Source organism: Triturus cristatus, chromosome 9 (assembly GCF_964204655.1).
Source record: "Triturus cristatus chromosome 9, aTriCri1.1, whole genome shotgun sequence".
In the NCBI taxonomy this organism is placed as follows: Eukaryota; Metazoa; Chordata; class Amphibia; order Caudata; family Salamandridae; genus Triturus; species Triturus cristatus.
Window position 1 is genome coordinate 345,883,547 of NC_140592.1, and position 17,829 is coordinate 345,901,375.

General features: G+C 43.0%; 1 protein-coding gene across 1 annotated transcript in view; it reads left to right on the forward strand.

Moving 5' to 3' along the window:
- Positions 1–17,829, forward strand: part of EMC3 (ER membrane protein complex subunit 3) — a 263,643-nt gene that overhangs the window by 45,128 nt on the left and 200,686 nt on the right. Inside the window, exon 2 of the mRNA XM_085625115.1 lies at positions 12,840–13,008. Coding sequence (XP_085481241.1) covers positions 12,854–13,008 — 155 coding nt within the window. The 5' untranslated portion in view covers positions 12,840–12,853. The remainder of the gene's footprint in view (positions 1–12,839; positions 13,009–17,829) is intronic.

A 17,829-nucleotide genomic window follows, 5' to 3' on the forward strand; every position in this document is an offset into this window, starting at 1 on the left:
GAGGCTCATTGGGATGACTGCCAGAAGTAAAACCTGTAGTAAAAAACTTTTTAAACAATTTTGAAATTGAAGGTGGCGAGTTTTTGTTGGCGACTACCTCAAGATTTGAAAAATGGGGAGTACATAATACCTTAAAAGATAAGGGTTTGAATCACATTACATTGCCATTGTACCTTCTAAGAACTAGGCCTGTGCAGAAATATATTGATTGAGAGGAGGGCGACCTAGGCCTTTTTCCCTCTATAGCTCCTTACTGTGTATATATCCCTTCTGTGATGCCCAAGGCATCATTCTGTATTAATACTTGACAAGGGGAACCCGTGAGGTAGGAAGGACCCAGGGTACTTGCTAGTTTGAAAAACAGGAGGTCCTTCAAAAACAATACAATATGCGATAAATATAGACCAGAATCGGCTCTATATAATTATACAATGCCCAGCCGGACATTGAGGTTTTAATGATCAAAAAAAGTAATTTTTAGACATACGTTAGAATGTAGAGTGGGACACAGTCCTGCGTCCTTACACACTAAACAAAAGGTACAAACAGTCAAACATATAGAACATTTATCAGGCTGAAGAGAGAAGCTTGTAGCCAATACGAGATACAGGGGCAAGCTTTCATGAAAGTACAATGTCATGCACAATTTTAACATATGCGTTTAACATGCATGTTTGTACATAGGGTCGACGACGTTTCGATCTATTCAAACAATACATAGATCATCATCAGGACTAGAGAGTATAAAAGCCTGGAGGGAGCTAAGGGATTATTCAGCTTCCCAGCGTAGCGGCTTGACAATCCAAGGTCCGCCAGCAACAAGGTGAACTGCACGATCGCAAGTTCTGGATTGTCAAGCCGCTACGCTGGGAAGCTGAATAATCCCTTAGCTCCCTCCACACGCCACGGCGAACAAGTGTTTTCAGCTGTGCCAATAAATGGAATTCTCCTGGCCGTTGGATCCCCGCACCCACTTCCTCACTTGGATCTGGGCTAATTAAATTCTAGGAATTGTTCGTCTCCGATTCTGGAATTGTACTTTCAGGCTTTTATACTCTCTAGTCCTGATGATGATCTATGTATTGTTTGAATAGATCGAAACGTCGTCGACCCTATGTACAAACATGCATGTTAAACGCATATGTTAAAATTGTGCATGACATTGTACTTTCATGAAAGCTTGCCCCTGTATCTCGTATTGGCTACAAGCTTCTCTCTTCAGCCTGATAAATGTTCTATATGTTTGACTGTTTGTACCTTTTGTTTAGTGTGTAAGGACGCAGGACTGTGTCCCACTCTACATTCTAACGTATGTCTAAAAATTACTTTTTTTGATCATACAAGGCATCATTCTGGTCACCGCCTGAGAAGCGTGAGTGAGCTGCTTTCCCTGTTTTCTTTTTAGCACTTTCAACAGGGTGTTTTGTTGTGGCTCTTTTCTTTGGGGCCTTAACTGCCCCTTCTTTTGCGCCAAAAGTATGCGCGGTACTAGTGGAGGGCCATGCCCTTGACAGCATTTCAATTTTTTTTATTAATGGTTTCATTAAACGAGTCCATGGCCTTGGATACCATGGATTCAACCTTACCTTCTAAGTTAATATCGGGATTAAGAGACATTATGAGGAAGAGTATATATTATTGTGTCAAATATATTATTGTATCAAATCTCCTACTTTTTTTCTTTTAAATAACAGTCTGTTCTTGTTTTTTTCCTATTTAAAGCCAAGTTAGAATGGCGATGAGAACCTCAAGGGTTAATATGAGGTAAAAAAGGGGGTAATTCTCCTTGAAATGCAAAAGATTGTGAAGAAAGGTTTGTGATGAAAAAATTCCTCTTCGACGAGAGTCAAGCCGATTTAACAGCAGCAACTGTCAGATGTTGCTTGCTGTAGTTATGGCACCCACGCACGTCTCTTGCATGCATGGTTGTTTCATATGGTCTTTCCTGTAATATTTCTCTCCTCCGCGTTGCGTGTTTGAAATGCGCATCACGGTGGGGAAAGAAAGGAATATTGCCTCGTTGAAATTACCCGGGACCGAGTGGCAAAGGGTAATGATTGGACCCGGTCGGTTGTTTTGAGCGCACCAGCCCGTATGCCTTCCAGCGCTCAGAGCGATTGGAGGCAGCGGGGGTGCGGCTGCGTTTCAGTCACTATGCCTGGCTCGCGCTCAGAGCGCTGCCTGGCAACGGGGAATGCGGTTGCGTCTTTTCAAAGGATGCAAATAAGGAAAATAAGGTTAAAATATAAGCTCGACGTCGGGGGTAGACGCAAATTGGGAAATAAGATTAAAAATATTAGCTCAAATTCAGGTAGAAGCGCAGCAAAGCGTAGCGCAGGACAATGAAGGATAGTTTAGGGCCCAGTTAAATTGACTAAAGGTTCTCAGAAGGTTAATAATGTAGAAAAAGGACATTTTCAATCAAGAAATGACAAAAGACAATCGCATGGTAGGGTCAATAGGACCCAGCTATGTGATAAACAGACAGAAACAAGTAAATATAAGTACTGTATAAGCACAAATAAAATGAGGGTACTTATCTTTGTGAGCAGCAGCAACAAAGAAGAAAGATGGATGTGTGCTCATGGACTATATACTATAATGGAATGTTGTTTGAAGTTCAATATTCTCTTAATTGTTACTGCTGAGCTGTGGCAATAAAGGAGATTTGCATAATGTTGGCCTCCGTGTCATGCCATAAAATTAGGGTGCACTTTGACACCTAGTTTGCACACTTAGATGAGCAGCTTTTGCCACTACAGCTAGGTGTATAAATTGGGTGTGATATCTATGGATACCTTAATTATGGGTGTGTAGGTATTTTCCACATTCCTATTCCCAATCCCCCAACTCTTGAAACACATGTTAACAAACTTGGCACTGAAGCAGTAGTAGAAGAAAAGGGGTATACAGCAACTATTACTTTGCCAGATCTGGCATCCAGGCTGGCCTAGCGACTTGTACTAAGTGCGCCCTGTTGCTGTTTCCTTACACCTATCACTTACAGCGGCACCTACACTTTCAGAAATAGCCTGCAAGGTGGGAGGAAGACAACACAAATTCCTCACTTACAGGCCCAGCACATTTGTACTTTTTAAATCCTGTCTTGGAGATCAGAGCATCATGGTTGGAACCTTCCACTTTGCTTCAGACAGGCGCCCATCAGAGCCCACAGTGACAACTAGCATTGCACTTCTCAAATTGCTAAAAATAGACAGAGATTTGGAAGAGAGATTTTTCAAACTAGCTATGAGGTGTTGGTATATGCACAGTCATGTAAAAATGTCAAGTGTATCTGCCTGTGTGTAATTGTGTATAACAGAAGGATCTCTGCAACACAAACACTGAGCTGTCTTACATGAAGTATAGATCTGTAACCTGAAAGTTACACTCTGTTTTCAGCAGCAAGCACATTGACCCAACATGCTGTTTAATAAGTGAAATCTATAACCACATTGCACGGAGATCTTTCCAGCAAACGTTTTAACTACTAGAGTTATTTTACCATTATTATACCTTGAGACTTGCTATAGTCACCAAAGACCTCTGCAGCGAGATGCCTTAACTCCACAGGACATCTTCAACTACAAGTTTGGCTATGACTATTTAATAAGCTACAGAGTATCTTCACTATCACACTTGTCCTTGTTGCATTTTTCCCTGCGTCACAATAATACAATTTTTATATATATATATATATATACTGTTTGTATCCATCCCATCCCTTATGACACTGCTCTTCATGACTCGCTCCCTCTGTACTGCCATCCCACTAGACCCCACTATGTAAGGGTTCCCGGGTACACTGATTCCATTTCTGTAGTCCTGGCTGGGATTCAGGAAGGGGACATTAATGAAATATTAAATCCGTGAAACTGAATTTGGAAGCGCAGACCCAAAAAACCTACTTTTTGGGTAATTTTAAATTAGGACCACAAAATAAATTGTGACTGAGACACCCGTATATATTTATGGCATGAGCGTAGCTATCAATGGTGCAGCGGCACTGTGGCCTAGCAGAGTAAGGCCCAACTTCCCTCGAAGTATGGCGATATTTCATTACTAAACAGGTGGTAGGAGAGACATTTGACCAATGTCACCCTTAGTAGTTACCTCACTGATCTACAAGGGACGCAGTCCAGGTGGCTTGTTTGATATTTGGTTGTATGAATTAAGCCGACAAGCCACTGGCAGCAAACTTTGCATTAGCCTAAAAAATATTTATAAAAAATGCCAGATAACGCTGAGTTTCCCTATGGACATAGACATATCTACAAATTTGTCCCCTACCAGACCCTGCTGCACCACTCTTTCTACGTATAACAGCTCAGCGTGGTAAAAAATAAATAAACAAGAGGCTACTACCGACTCGATTAGTATTCAACCCTATTGGATCACATCTGTCCCCAACCGCCCCTGAAGACAGGTCACTGAACAGTGCTTTAACCTAACACCCTGTTAGTGCGCAGAGGTCGTCGTCACCAGCCGTTGTCTGACTCGAGGGCAGGATACCTTTTGGAGCCCTCGTGGTCTGTATTCAATTAGAGAGAAGTGCGTGAGAGGTGACAGGAAGAAACCAATGAGCAGCAGCAAAGATACGAGAGGGGGAAGGGAGCTGGGCAAACAGATAAGGAACCGGTTAGGAAGGTGAGAAGGAAGGAAGAGAAAAGGCGCCTGGAGAAGGAGAGATAACACAAAGGCAAGGCGGGCAGGAAAAGGGAAGAGTGAAGTGGGCTCTGACCAGCACCGGCACACAATGGCGGGAGGAGGGACCTGACGAGGGGAGGGAAGGAGTGAGCGAGTGGGGAACGGACTCTGCATCTGAAAGAGGGGATGGTGTGTCAGTGTTTCTTCAGCAGCAGCAAAAATAATCTTAAGGCGCCACATGAGCGAGGGAAGGGCATAGCGGAAAGCAAGGGGCGCGAGACTGGGGATGAGCGAATACCACAAAAAAAAGTGAAAGCGCACCATGTGCGCGTTGTGCCTCATACATAGTACTACTGAGACGCCGTGCGCGTGCCTGGCTGCGCTCCATGAGCGAGGGGAAGGGCATAGCGGAAAGCAAGGGGCGCGAGACTGGGGATGAGAGTATACATCAGCCGAGCCGTACACGTGCACCTCGCCTGTCCCGGCGCGAGCACATCTCCTGTGCACATCGCCTGTTCCGGCGCGTGCACATCTCCTGTCCCCCTTCAGTAACGAAACCGACAACAATAGATCCCGCCAAGGTGCACAGCGCATGCGAGACCTAAAAAACAACGCCAACTGGAATCGTGGTATATAATAAAATTAAGAACAAATAACTTTTTGTACATCTGGAATAAACATAAGGGCAAAAACAATCCTAGAACTGAATAACTGTCACCCGGAGTGTGAGGGAACTGTGAGAACACAAAGAAAAGCTGGAACTACAAGCGAAAAAATGCTGAGAACTGGGATACTATACCAGCAAATGTAAAATATATTTATGAAGTGACAACACCACTATAAGAAATATGGGTACTAAACCCAAGAATGGACTTTGTGTTAGAAACGTTGTATAAATAAGAAATGCACAAGGAACAACGTAATTTTGAGTACTAACCTACCGATATCTGTAACAATATCAAAACACAGCAAGAGTGTGACAACAGTGAATGTCTTTTCTTGTAAATATGTGTGAATAAAGTTGTATTGAAAAATGCACTACATTACCCACAATGCCACATCAAGGTCAAGTGAGGTATAAATAGTGCAATAGAAAAGGGACTCATTAACCTTGAATAAAGCTTTGGGTAGGTCACCAATTTATTTAAATTCCTGTGACGGCATTTATGCTTTTCGGTAGCAGCACGCTGCCTTGTTCATGATGCAGAGCGCCATTTTCATCTTGTTTAAAAGCATTTTCAGCGATTCACAAACAGTGACAAAGGACAACAACTCATTGGCACATTGATTGTCATTACACACTTTTTCGGGCGCCATATTGGAACATGTTTACGCACTAATATTCAGTAAAGATTTTTATCATTTCCAAAGTTCAAGTGCATAATCGATAACCATACCTCGGTTTGAGCAGTTTAATTAATTCATCACTTACTCAAACCTTAACAGATGATGGAATCAAAAACAAGAAAAAATCGAATTTTCTTACATTTGCGTAAAAACCTCTTATAAAACATGTGTTCTTGGCTGCCTATCAACTACTCTGGATTTGTCCACAAAAGTTCAAAAGACAGTAAATTTTACAATTAAAGTGCTAGTGCTCCACTTTATAAGTTGTGTACACTCTTTTTTTCTTTTTTCTTCCTTTATTTCTTTTTTATGGGTTTTACAGTACTTTGATAATTAAAGTGCTAGTGCTTTCGTATATTAAAATTAATATACTTCTCTAAAAGTGCTAAAAAAAAAAATGTAAGTGCTAAATACCAAAGTGCCAGTGTCCTTTGTTATTGCACAACAATGAATATTTAAAAAGAAAAAATGGATCCTGAATATGCAGACTCAAATAACTCTTCTTAATACAGGCAAGTGAATAAATCTTCATCTATATTTAAAACATTTGTTTCCTTTCTGTCAAACACCAGTATAAAGTATGTTTCCAATCTCCGGAGTTCCTTCTCCCTATTCCTACTTCTTTTCTTTCTGGGGACTTCAGCTAGCAACTATATTGCATCAGTGCGGGATTACTCTGATGATTGTTTTCAAAATGCCTTGCAACCGGGTAACTTCTGTCTTTATTGGCATTTGCTCTCCTGTGTTGAAGTATTCTCTGATAGGTAGGCAAAGTGGTGCTCCCTATATAAATCTTTTCACAGGGGCATTTCAACATATAAACCACAAAGCTTGACCTGCAAGTTAAAAAACCCTTTATTTTAATGGTCTTATCAAAAGGTGTTTTAAACTCTGTATGATTGACTCCGTGCTGACATGCTTTGCATTTAAAACCCTTTTTAAAACCCATTCTCTGTTGCAGCCAGGACGAAGTGCCTACATTCTCTTTATATTCTCGCGTCACAATCCGGTCTTTTAGCGACTTCGATTCCTTGTATGAAATTTCTGGTTACTTTTTACTTCTAAGGCCCAACACCGTATCTCCTTTAATAAGGTGCCAATGTTTCTTTAAAATGGCCCTCACCTGATTATGTTGGGTATTAAAAGTCGTTATGAACCTATGTGTTTTGTCATGTCCCTGTTGTTTCTTTTTTTGCTGAGTTTTAGATGGTTCGAACAGTACCTTTTCCCTGACTAAGTTTCTTTTTTGTTTAAATCTGTTTTTATTGTTTTAAACAAGAACATTCTTTGGCATTTGACATGACAGGTAAGCAGGAATTCTTAAGCATGTGCAGGGGATCACCCCCGTACCGGGGCCAGTAACTACTATATCATGATATGTATTCAAACCAAATTGTGATCGCTGCCCACTTCGGAGCCAGCTGCAGTCTCTTAGGCAGTTCCAGTGCAGTCACATAAGAAGTGACAGTAGTAACCGTGTGTCAACCAGGCTCTGTGCCTGTACGCGGATGCCGCCCGCCCCATTCAGGTATTGAAAACAGGCAAATTACCCACAATTCCCAAAGGTTATACATAACAAGAACTTTAACAATGGCAGCATGAACTATACATACATACGTGTTACCCCCCCCCCCCTTCCACCATTAATTCCCCACCACTCCATCCCCCCGGGGAGCGCTTGTGTGTGCGCCTCAGCCGTGACCATCCCTATGCAAGTGTGGACGCCGCGGCGCTGGGTGAAAGTAGGCAGGGGGCCTATCTTCCCGGCAGTAGAGCAGCACCCGGTCCACCCCCACCCACGCCGGCACTGTCGGCCACCTCCTGTGGCCCCGCGCAACCTTCCGCGCCTAAGCGTCTAAGCTCCCCCAGTAACTGCCTCCAGCGGTCCGCCATGGGTTCCCTCCGCAGGCCCCGTGTTTCCTCCCTCCGGATAGCGGTCCCCTCTGCCCCGGCCCATGCCTGAAATGAGGCGCTCCAAGCCTGCACGTGCGTCGGTTCATGCGCTTTCCACCGCTTCGTGATGAGGCGTGCCGCTACTACTAGCCCTAGGTCTAGGAATCGGGACGTCACCTTATCCTTACGTGATCTTTTAAAGTGGTGCAATATGTGTTCAGGCCAGTCGAATGGGATAGTACGACCCACATTCCCCAGCAACAGCCCACTGGCCGATCTCCAATCGGTGCCCAACCTCGGACAGCTCCACAACATATGCAAGAAACCCGCCCCCGGTTCTCTGCATCTAGGGCACACTGCGTCAGTGCGGTGGAAGTACCCGTTAATTAACTCTGGCGTGAGGTAAGCTCTGTGCACGATAAATAACTGAATTTGGCGGAACCGCATGTTTCGGGGTATACGTACTGGACCCTTGAGTATCCTTTCCCACTCCCTGTCCGCCAGCGGTCTCCCCAGGTCCAGGTCCCATTTTGCGCGGAGTCGGTCCAAACTGATGGACGACAGCTCCCTCAGCGAAGCCGCAAACCAGCGGATCAAGTGCCCTCCCCTCCCCATGACATGCAAATATTGCATGGTCAGATGTTGGCTGGGTTCCGCGGCCATATCCCCCCATTTGGCGGTCATGCTCGCTATCCGCGAGTCTCTGACCAAGTTTCTTGCTTTCTCCGCGGTTCCACGTATAATTTTCAACGTGTAGCCCCTTTGAATAAAACGACTAGTCATCTCCTGTTCAACGTTTATCATATTCTTCTGTATTACTACAGGTCCTCCGTGCCCAATAGAACTCACCAAAAGGAATACTTCTGATGAGTGGCATAGGGTGGGCGCTTCCCGCATGCAAAATAGTGTTACCAGAGGTGGTTTTATGGAAGACGGTGGTTTCTCGTTTTTCGCCATTGGGTTTTATTCTGATGTCAAGGAAATCTATAGATGTTTTACTGTAATGGTCCACAAATTTCAATTATTCAGGATAAGATCACTGATAAATAGATCTATATCGGTTTCCGTGCCCGGCCACAGCACAAAAACATCATCAAGAAATCTTACCCACAGTAAGACATTTTCAGACCAATGTTCCAGCGTTGGATCCCCGAGCACCTGCTCCTCCCACCAGCCAAGATGTAAATTAGCATAACTGGGGGCGAAGCAGGTGCCCATTGCCGTTCCCTGTTCTTGCTGGAACAGATCATTACCAAATAAAAAGATGTTTTTAGTGAGGCACGATTCCATCATTTCTAAAATCATTCTGTTGTGGTTTAAAAATCTCAGAGGTCTCATTTTTAAAAAGTATTCAGCTGCTCTAAGTCAATCAGTATGTCTTCTACTCGTATAGAGTGTAGCAATATCAAGTGTCAATAATATCATAGTATCCCACCGTACATCATAAATACATTTAAAAAAATCCGTAGAGTCTTGCATATGTGATGTTAATGATTTCACAATGGGAAACATTTTCGAACAAGCTGTTGCACGACGATATTATGAGTCTCCCCGGTGGATTAATGATACTCTAGTGCACTTTAGGCATCATATAAAAGACTGGTATTACTCGGTTATCTTGTTTTAAAAACATGAATTCATCCCAAATGAGGAGTTCATGTTGTTTCCACAGTTCCAGTCTTTCAAAAAAGTGGTCTTTTGCCCTCTCATACTCTCTCAGTTCGATTCGTTTATAGCATTCACTGTTGGTCAATTGACTTAATGCCTCCGTTTTATACATTTCTCGTCCCCAAATTACAACATTCCCTCCTTTTATCTGAGGGTTTCACCAGAATTCCATTCTCTTTTTGAATTCTTTCTACAGTTCTTTGGATTTGCGCTTGTTTGGGATTTATCCTTTTCTTTTTATGCGCCATTCTATAAAGCATCTCTTTTAAATCCATTGTAATATTGTCAGAAAAGATGTCTAAGTTATCTCGTGGCAATTGGGGTATAAAATGTGAACGTGGGCAAAACAGAGTATGATCTTCCTTTTTAATATTTAAATTCAAGAAGGCCGCTTCATCATTTGTTTCAGTTCTTTCCGGTAACCCAGCTTCTCGTGCAACCTCATCATTACTCTCATTGTACAATGACCAAAGGTTTTACAACATGGGTACATCAGTTACATCTACATTTTCTTGTTGGTTGGGGGGGTTGGCTTCGGTGAGTGGCGTAGAGGATACTTGAAGATTTGTTACACTGTGAATTTTAGCCAGTTTCAGCTTGCGCACAAACTTATATAGGTCCATTCTACTGTTTGCATGATTAAATTCATTTTCTTCACAGTATGAAAGGCCTAATTCCAGTACTGTTCTTTCTTCCTTTGATAAAACAATGCTGCTTAAGTTTATCACTGTTGTATTAGATGTTATTTCTTCGTTGTTTGTCTCGAGTTGGAGCGCATGGATCTGACTGTTTGCCCTCCTCATGCTTCTTCGGTATCCTTCTCCTCCTCTCCTTTGTTTCCTTTTCCTCGTCCTCTTCCACTTCCTCGACCACTCGATGGACGATGGTCTGTCATCTGATCCAATTATAAAAAACAGAATTCATCAGTGACATTCAGCCTTATGTTGGTTGCACCTCTCCTTGCCTGCTCCTCTTGCTCCACTTCGGAACCTGTATCCGAGCTGGCTTCACTTTGCGATGTTTCTTGTCGTGCAGTCATGCCACTTTGAACCTTTTGCCTTCTTATTGAGTCGAATCTTTTGGCAAATGTGTATATATATATATATATATATACGCCCCTTTTCATAATCTAAGAGATCTCGTACAAACTTGGTTGCTTTCCTGTCCTATATCCGTTTTTCATATGTCTCTAGTCTTCCCTTTAGGTCTCCTTTAAATTTTTTACAATTAAAGTGCTAGTGCGCCACTTTATAATTTCTACTCTCTCTTTTTTCTTCCTTTATTTCTTTTTTATGAGTTTTGCAGTACTTTGATAATTAATCATATATATATATATATATATATATATATATATATATTACCTACTGGCGATAGCCAGTAGGTAGTTATAGTTAGGACCACGTTTCCATAGGAAAACCTCAACATTCTATTTTGAATAACTTTGGCGCCGGTCGACGAATCTTCGCGAATTTCTCAAAATAGGTGGGGCGCTACGCTCCGCTCCTACCCTGAAAGTCTCGGGGGGATTCGTCAAGCGGGGGCTGAGATAAAAGGGGGGTCCCAAAACGCGTTTTTCCCATGCATTTTTCCATAGGACCTTTAGAACGAGCTACAGCCCGAATGGCTGAACAGAATTACTCAAAATTTGGCAGAGAGGTAGTCCCTAGGTCAAGGAAGTGCCTTTTGTAGGTTTGGTGTAAATCTGTTCAGTAGATTCTGAGAAAATAGCCTTTAAATCAATATATATATCTGAGCCAGCTTACGGTACGCTTACCGTACGCTTACGGTAAGCGTACGGTGGCGTGCGCGAGCGCGATTCTGATTGGCTCTTAGATCTTAGTAAACATTCGAATCGGCCGAAACCAGGAAGCGGCGGCCGCCATTTTGTCTCTCGCACTGAGAGAGATTTTTAAAATCGGAAGCCCAAAAACATGTAAAGGGGCTGTTTTGACAACTCCCTCCCACATAGTCATGTTGAGGGAGTCCCCAAACATCCCCCAAGTGCAAAAACGGTTTTATTTTTTTTTCGGCAATTTCGCGGGGTACGCTTACCGTACGCTTACGGTAAGCGTACGGTAAAAAAATAAAAATAAAAAAAACACTATCCACACTTACCCCACCCCCTGTGCTTTTGGTGGCCGAAGGCCACCAAATGTACAGGGCTTATTATAAGGGAAAAAAACTTAGCATTTAAAAAACCGTACTAATTCACTGAAAAAACCATAGGTTTCACACACGTTATAGTTAGGAATTAGCATTTAAAAAACCTTGCAAATTCACTGAAAAAACCATAGGTTTCACACATGTTATAGTTAGTGGAAATTTTACTGATAAAAAACCAATGAAATTGCCCCGTTATAGTTAGCGCAGGCAACTATAACTCACGCGACCGCAATCCTCTGCTGATGACATATGTGTCTTTATGAAAAAAAAATATTTGTAATATATGTATAGCTAAAAATGTATGGAAGAAGACATGGGCAAATAAGTGTCTAAATACAGTATTAGCATCAGCAGAGGATTGCGGTCGCGTGAGTTATAGTTGCCTGCGCTAACTATAACGGGGCAATTTCATTGGTTTTTTATCAGTAAAATTTCCACTAACTATAACATGTGTGAAACCTATGGTTTTTTCAGTGAATATATATATATATATATATATATATATATTAGTCCAAGTTCCAATAAGTTGATCACTCGGAGTATGTACCAACACCAGTAGATGGTTTAATTCAGTAACGCCTTTCGCTTGCACAGCTTGTGAACAAGCTTGCTGTGCAAGAGAAACGCATTACTGAATTAAACCATCTACTGGTGTTGGTACATGCTCCGAGTGATCGCCTTATTGGAACTTGGACTTTACACTTTGTCCGGCGCGCTCTGCCGGCTATGGAGATCCTCTGGGGTGGGGAGACAGAAGGAGCACCGGTTTGCAGATATATATCGACCTACCTACCTACCTATACCTGTGTAGGCTACATTATGCGTGTGTTGTTGATCCAAAACTAACATTTAGTTGTTCACTCAAATGCCTGCCTGACCATTTGAACCGCTTTAAAACCTCAGCCTGCATTTTCAACTATAATCTTATAGAAGTAAGGAAATAGTTTTGTAGGGACCTAAATGCGTTTACAGTGCATTCTTCCGTTACTCAAAATAAATGATTGTAAAACATTTTCTCTGTTTCAATCCAGGTTAGCAATGTTTGTTAGTAACTTATTTGTGCATGAATTTGTTTGTAAACTCTTACATTTACACAGGTGTATTTTTTTTTCCTCTATTAGATTTTGTTGTAAAAATGACGGAGCCGGAGCTGCTGCTGGACTCCAATATCCGTTTATGGGTGGTGCTGCCCATTGTTTTCATAACATTTTTTGTGGGGATGATCAGACATTATGTTTCCATCCTGCTTCAAAGTGACAAGAAACTCACCCAGGAACAAGTATCAGACAGGTAAATTCCCCTGTCAGGTGAGAGAAATTGCATTTCGGGAGCTTTTGAATTTCTCACATGCTGACTGTCAAAGGGGCCGAATGAAAGTCCTAAGTCGGGTTGTTTTCACACGTGAAAATTAACAGGTTCATTAGGCAATGCTTAAATGTATATTCTCTTCTAACATGTTGACACATTCAGTTACTTAGTTAATTTGGTGTCATTTTGCATTCATATGATAACAAGACCACTGGGTCAGCACATACTTTATATGAAACTTTTAAGAACTGGGACTTACATTTTATGGAAGAAAGCATGTTTCCATTGCCAGATAGAATCAACAAATCCTCTTGGTACCTGTCAAGAGATAAGCAAAATACTATTTCCTAATATTCATTCTTCCACGCATTCCAAAATACTAGATACAAAAATTCAGTTCAAACTTTTTAAAGAGTGGCCATTTAAAACAAGCATTTGCAATGCAACAGGTCTCGCATTTACGTGAGTTTGAGCTATTGGCATTGTAAATGACAATGCCTTTTATTTATTTTTTGTTTTTGAGACATAAATAAAATGCATTGTCATTTACAATGACAATAGTTTAAACTTGCATAAATGCTTGACCTATTGCAGGGCAAATGCTTGTTAATTGCAGGAGTACTGCCAAAGGTGTTAAGTTGCCAAGAGATGCAACAACTGGTTTATATCGCTCCAGTGTTAAATGTTGGTAGTGGGTATGTGGAAGCCTTAATGACACCTGCCTCCCCCTTCGGTCTGTGGTCGCTGTTATTAGTCCATCGCCCCCACGATGGCTTTCAGTCTTCCTTGTTCACCCCCAGTTAACTGAGACAGATCCCACCGAAAGCCTGTGTATGAGCCTGCCCCTTCACTGCATGCGGCTGAACCTGATACTTGTCACACATGTACCATTATAAACCTATTACTGTACCACCTAATTGGGACCATATTAAACATACTCTGCCCATACAGCGGTAAATCAAGCGGCCAATGGAAGCAAAGCAGAACTCTTTTGACACTTACACAAGAGGGGCTTGTCAAGGCGAGACATATTTATGTCGGATTTCCGGACTACCTTTTCAAAGGCACTTGAACTCCTTCCAGGCTTTAAGCTCTCTGCGGTTCCCAGGGGTTCTTCTTAGCACAATAAGTAGATATTTCACAGTAAATATCTTCATGTAAAAAAAAAAAATAGGCTCCGGCCATCGTACCCTGGAAGGCAACAACTGTGCGCAGAGGTTACGTCACCCGCGGCCGGCAGACCCCACGGGAACGTCTGGAGGGGTAGAACCCTCCTGTCTCTGGGCGCCCAGACCCGGAAGAAGGGCATAGACAGGAGCCTGGTGGGCTTCAAAGTTTTGAGGCGCCCTTTTGTGCAGAAACACAAACACAGCATTGACGTGATGACTCCGAGTTCGTCAATACTGGTCCCAGTGAGGACCTGTCCTTGCCAGTGATCAGTAATAAAAGACCCACTGAGGGTTGGGGGCACTATTGACGGTTTTACAGTAGCATGCATTGGCAAGTACAATAACCCCAGTTGCCAATATTGGAAAGTGCGAACACAAGCCCTCACAGGGGCCGGAGTCAGGGGTCACCCTGGCTGCGCAGCCACCCTCTGGCACTGCAGGGTAATGCTGCTGGGATCCCTTCTGGAGCCGTGTTGCTGACAGTATGATTTAAGAAATAAATTTAGGAAATATCCAAGTCCTTCGACCTATGAGATTCTGGGAGGCGCTAGCCATAGTCCCTGCTCCTGTACATGCTGTGTTCATGTGCCCCCTCTAAAAATAAAAAATAAAAGACTAATGGTAATGAAGTCTGCCATGCGGGTCACGTTCTGCGAGCACTGTGCTCGGTACTGTGGTCGCAGAACTCGTCTGTGGCTCAAATCAGTTTCAGCGCCTCCGCTGAATCGGCGTATTTAGGAGTGATTTCTTTTTTATTTTGTAGCACAAACAGAAGTCAATAAACTGTCGGTTCAGCGCCATCGACTCTTTGATCAGTTACAGGCTATTCTTTCTTCCGTCAGTGAGGGGAGATTAAACGCCTTTATTTCCAGCGCTGTTTCTGCAGCGAGGCACCGAGCTAAACGCACAATAAAAGTTTACTTAATAAATGTATCCCCCCCCCCTCTCTCGCACTGCTACTTCATTTGGCGGTCCTGAAACTTATAGCCATCTATATAAGCCCCTTAATTAGGCAAAATCGATTTCCGAAAACATTTAGGCTGCTCTGAAAGAGACGCACATTGTTTCACCACAGAAGGCGTTGAAACCTAATCTCATTTTTTGATCAAGGTAAGTAAAACTTTGTTTATAAATACAAGGAGGGGGAGACTGACACTCACACTGCGCCCTACGCTGAGCCCAGAGGAAGCATAAATTGCATGTTTAGCTCAGAAAGTCTGGGAGAGACTTTTTTTCTTAAATGGCGCACAAACATTTGAATATGTCTCAATAAAGAACTATGCACCGCGGTGGGGAGTTAGCTGTGATGAGGCTGTCTCAGTGGCGCCTGCTTATCTTTGGGGAAGATGCACGAGGCGGGGTAAATAATTTAATAAGCCGCTGTGTGTAATTATGTTATTTACAAGAGCTGACAGAGGGTGGAAAGGGCAAAAAGGCACAAGAAGCAGCGGGAGCCGCACTGTGCGGGGAGAGGACGGACGCCGATGACCCCTGGAGCTCGCAATTTGAATTATGGAGATGGGGGCTGAGAGGTTACTCTGTGCTAACAAAGAGGTCCACGGGTCACCAGCGTCCACGGTTAGGGGGACTTGTCCACGTTGGCCATTTAACTTTCCCTCAGACCCTATTACCTACCCCTTTTTTTGTGTAGGTTACTCTGTGCTACAGGGCAACACGTGACTTCTTACCTCGGACACATTTGGAATCCAAATAAACTCTTCGCCTCTACCCCCTCCCCCCCCCCCCCCATCACAAGGTGAGCGAAGGGATTTAAACATCAGGCGCTGAAGATTGTTTTCTACATTTTCTTTGTGTATAAAGCAATTTCGCTCAATCGGTTTTCAACCCAAATAATGTTATTAATAACCGCATGTCCCTTTTGCATTAACAGTCTGCATCATGTGAAGTAGGACACAATGCGACCCTGACCCTTTTGGCAAAAGCATTTCTCACTTATTAAACAAGCGCGGTCCCGAAAGTGAAAGAGGACCGCGCTGCAGCCGATCTCTTGTCTTTAGGGGGCCATGTGTTAGAAACACATGGCCCCATAAAGATAAGAAATCGCTAAAGAAAAGCCAAAGGGAGGCAACACAGATAGCTTATTTCCAATGGCTGGCCACTGTTTAGCATACGAAGTGACGCCAGCCAATGGAAATTAGGGGCAGGGCTTAAAGCCCTTTTCTAAAAGTTCTCATCTGCATGTGCGCAGCAACGCTAGGCAAGACCTAAAATGGGCTTTATCAGTGAAAAGTAAGACCATACTTTGCAGGTTTAAACATTGTCTTTACAGCATGAACCTATACTAGTTTCACAGCACATACCTTACCTTGCCGTCTAGTTGCAGGACTTGTAAAAGCATCTTGTTTATATAAAATAAGTTTTGGGCGTCGTCCGCATGGTCTGGGATACCAGTAATGATATCAACTTGAGACTTAATGCTACACACTGTGGGAACCATCTTTGCTTTTTCCTTAATTGGGTTCCAATGCTTGAGATTGTCTGGACCAAAGAAGTGGTAAGATGGCTTGTCAGTGAAAATCAGTGGTACCGGCCATATAATAACTCCAAAATGTATTACATTTATTACTGTCTTTCTTCTTCCTTTTATTTTAACCTTCCACTGGGCCACGATGTTGACAGTAATTCTTTCTTAGGGCCCTGAAATGCAGAAGAAGAATTCTCCTTCTTATGTTACTGGCACATGTGCCACTTTGCGGTGAGTTTTTCAAAACTGCATAACATGGTCTAGCCACCAAGTCCGAAGAAGAAACTTTAGACAATGCATCAAAGATTTAAGAGACTACCAGCTATAATTTCTGACGATTAAGGGGAGATCTAGACCTCTCTCTAGGCTTACTTGAAGCCTTTTTAGGTCTCGCACCTAGCGTTGCAGTGCGTAGCACTGCTCGCGCAGCGCAGTTTGAGACCTCTTGAATGGGCTTCAGAAAGCTAACCACACGCTCGTTCGTGTGGTTTTGCTTTCGCAGGCTGGCATTGGCTGTAGCGTGGTTTTTCTTTTTTAACGGCACGCAATTGGGCAAAGGCGGGCGCATGTCCCGCCTTTGCTCCGCCCATTCCCATCTGTGTCCAGGACGCGCATCAACGTGCGGCACAGACGACAGGCTCCCTCGCCCCTCCCGCTCCTCTGTGGTGCGCGCGCACCACTGTTTGATTCCCTGCGCGCGCACCACAGGTTTCGATTCCGTGCTTGTTACATTTCAGACAGATCTCAGTAGCATTAGAATTTTTTTACGGAACAGCTGAGGTGTAACATATACCCTGTTATTACACTTATGAATTACAAGTTCGAATTTAATGTTACAAATGTCTTTTTTACCACATCTGCTGAAAACGTCACCCCATATTCGCTTCCCCAGTTCTCTCTTACATCTCTTACCCAGTGTGACTTGAGAATACCCAGTTTATAATTGCTGCGAAGACCCGCATTGACTGAGACAGTAATGCCCCCTTGGGTTGAAACGTCGACATATCCCCTGGACCAGCTGAAAGACTCTGTATAAAGACCTACTTATTCAGTCTGCAGAACTATTCAAATAGCTGTGTTTTTCTGGCCTTTTTAAAAGAAACGACAATACCACGAAAGTCACCTTGTATATATTACGCACCCTCACCA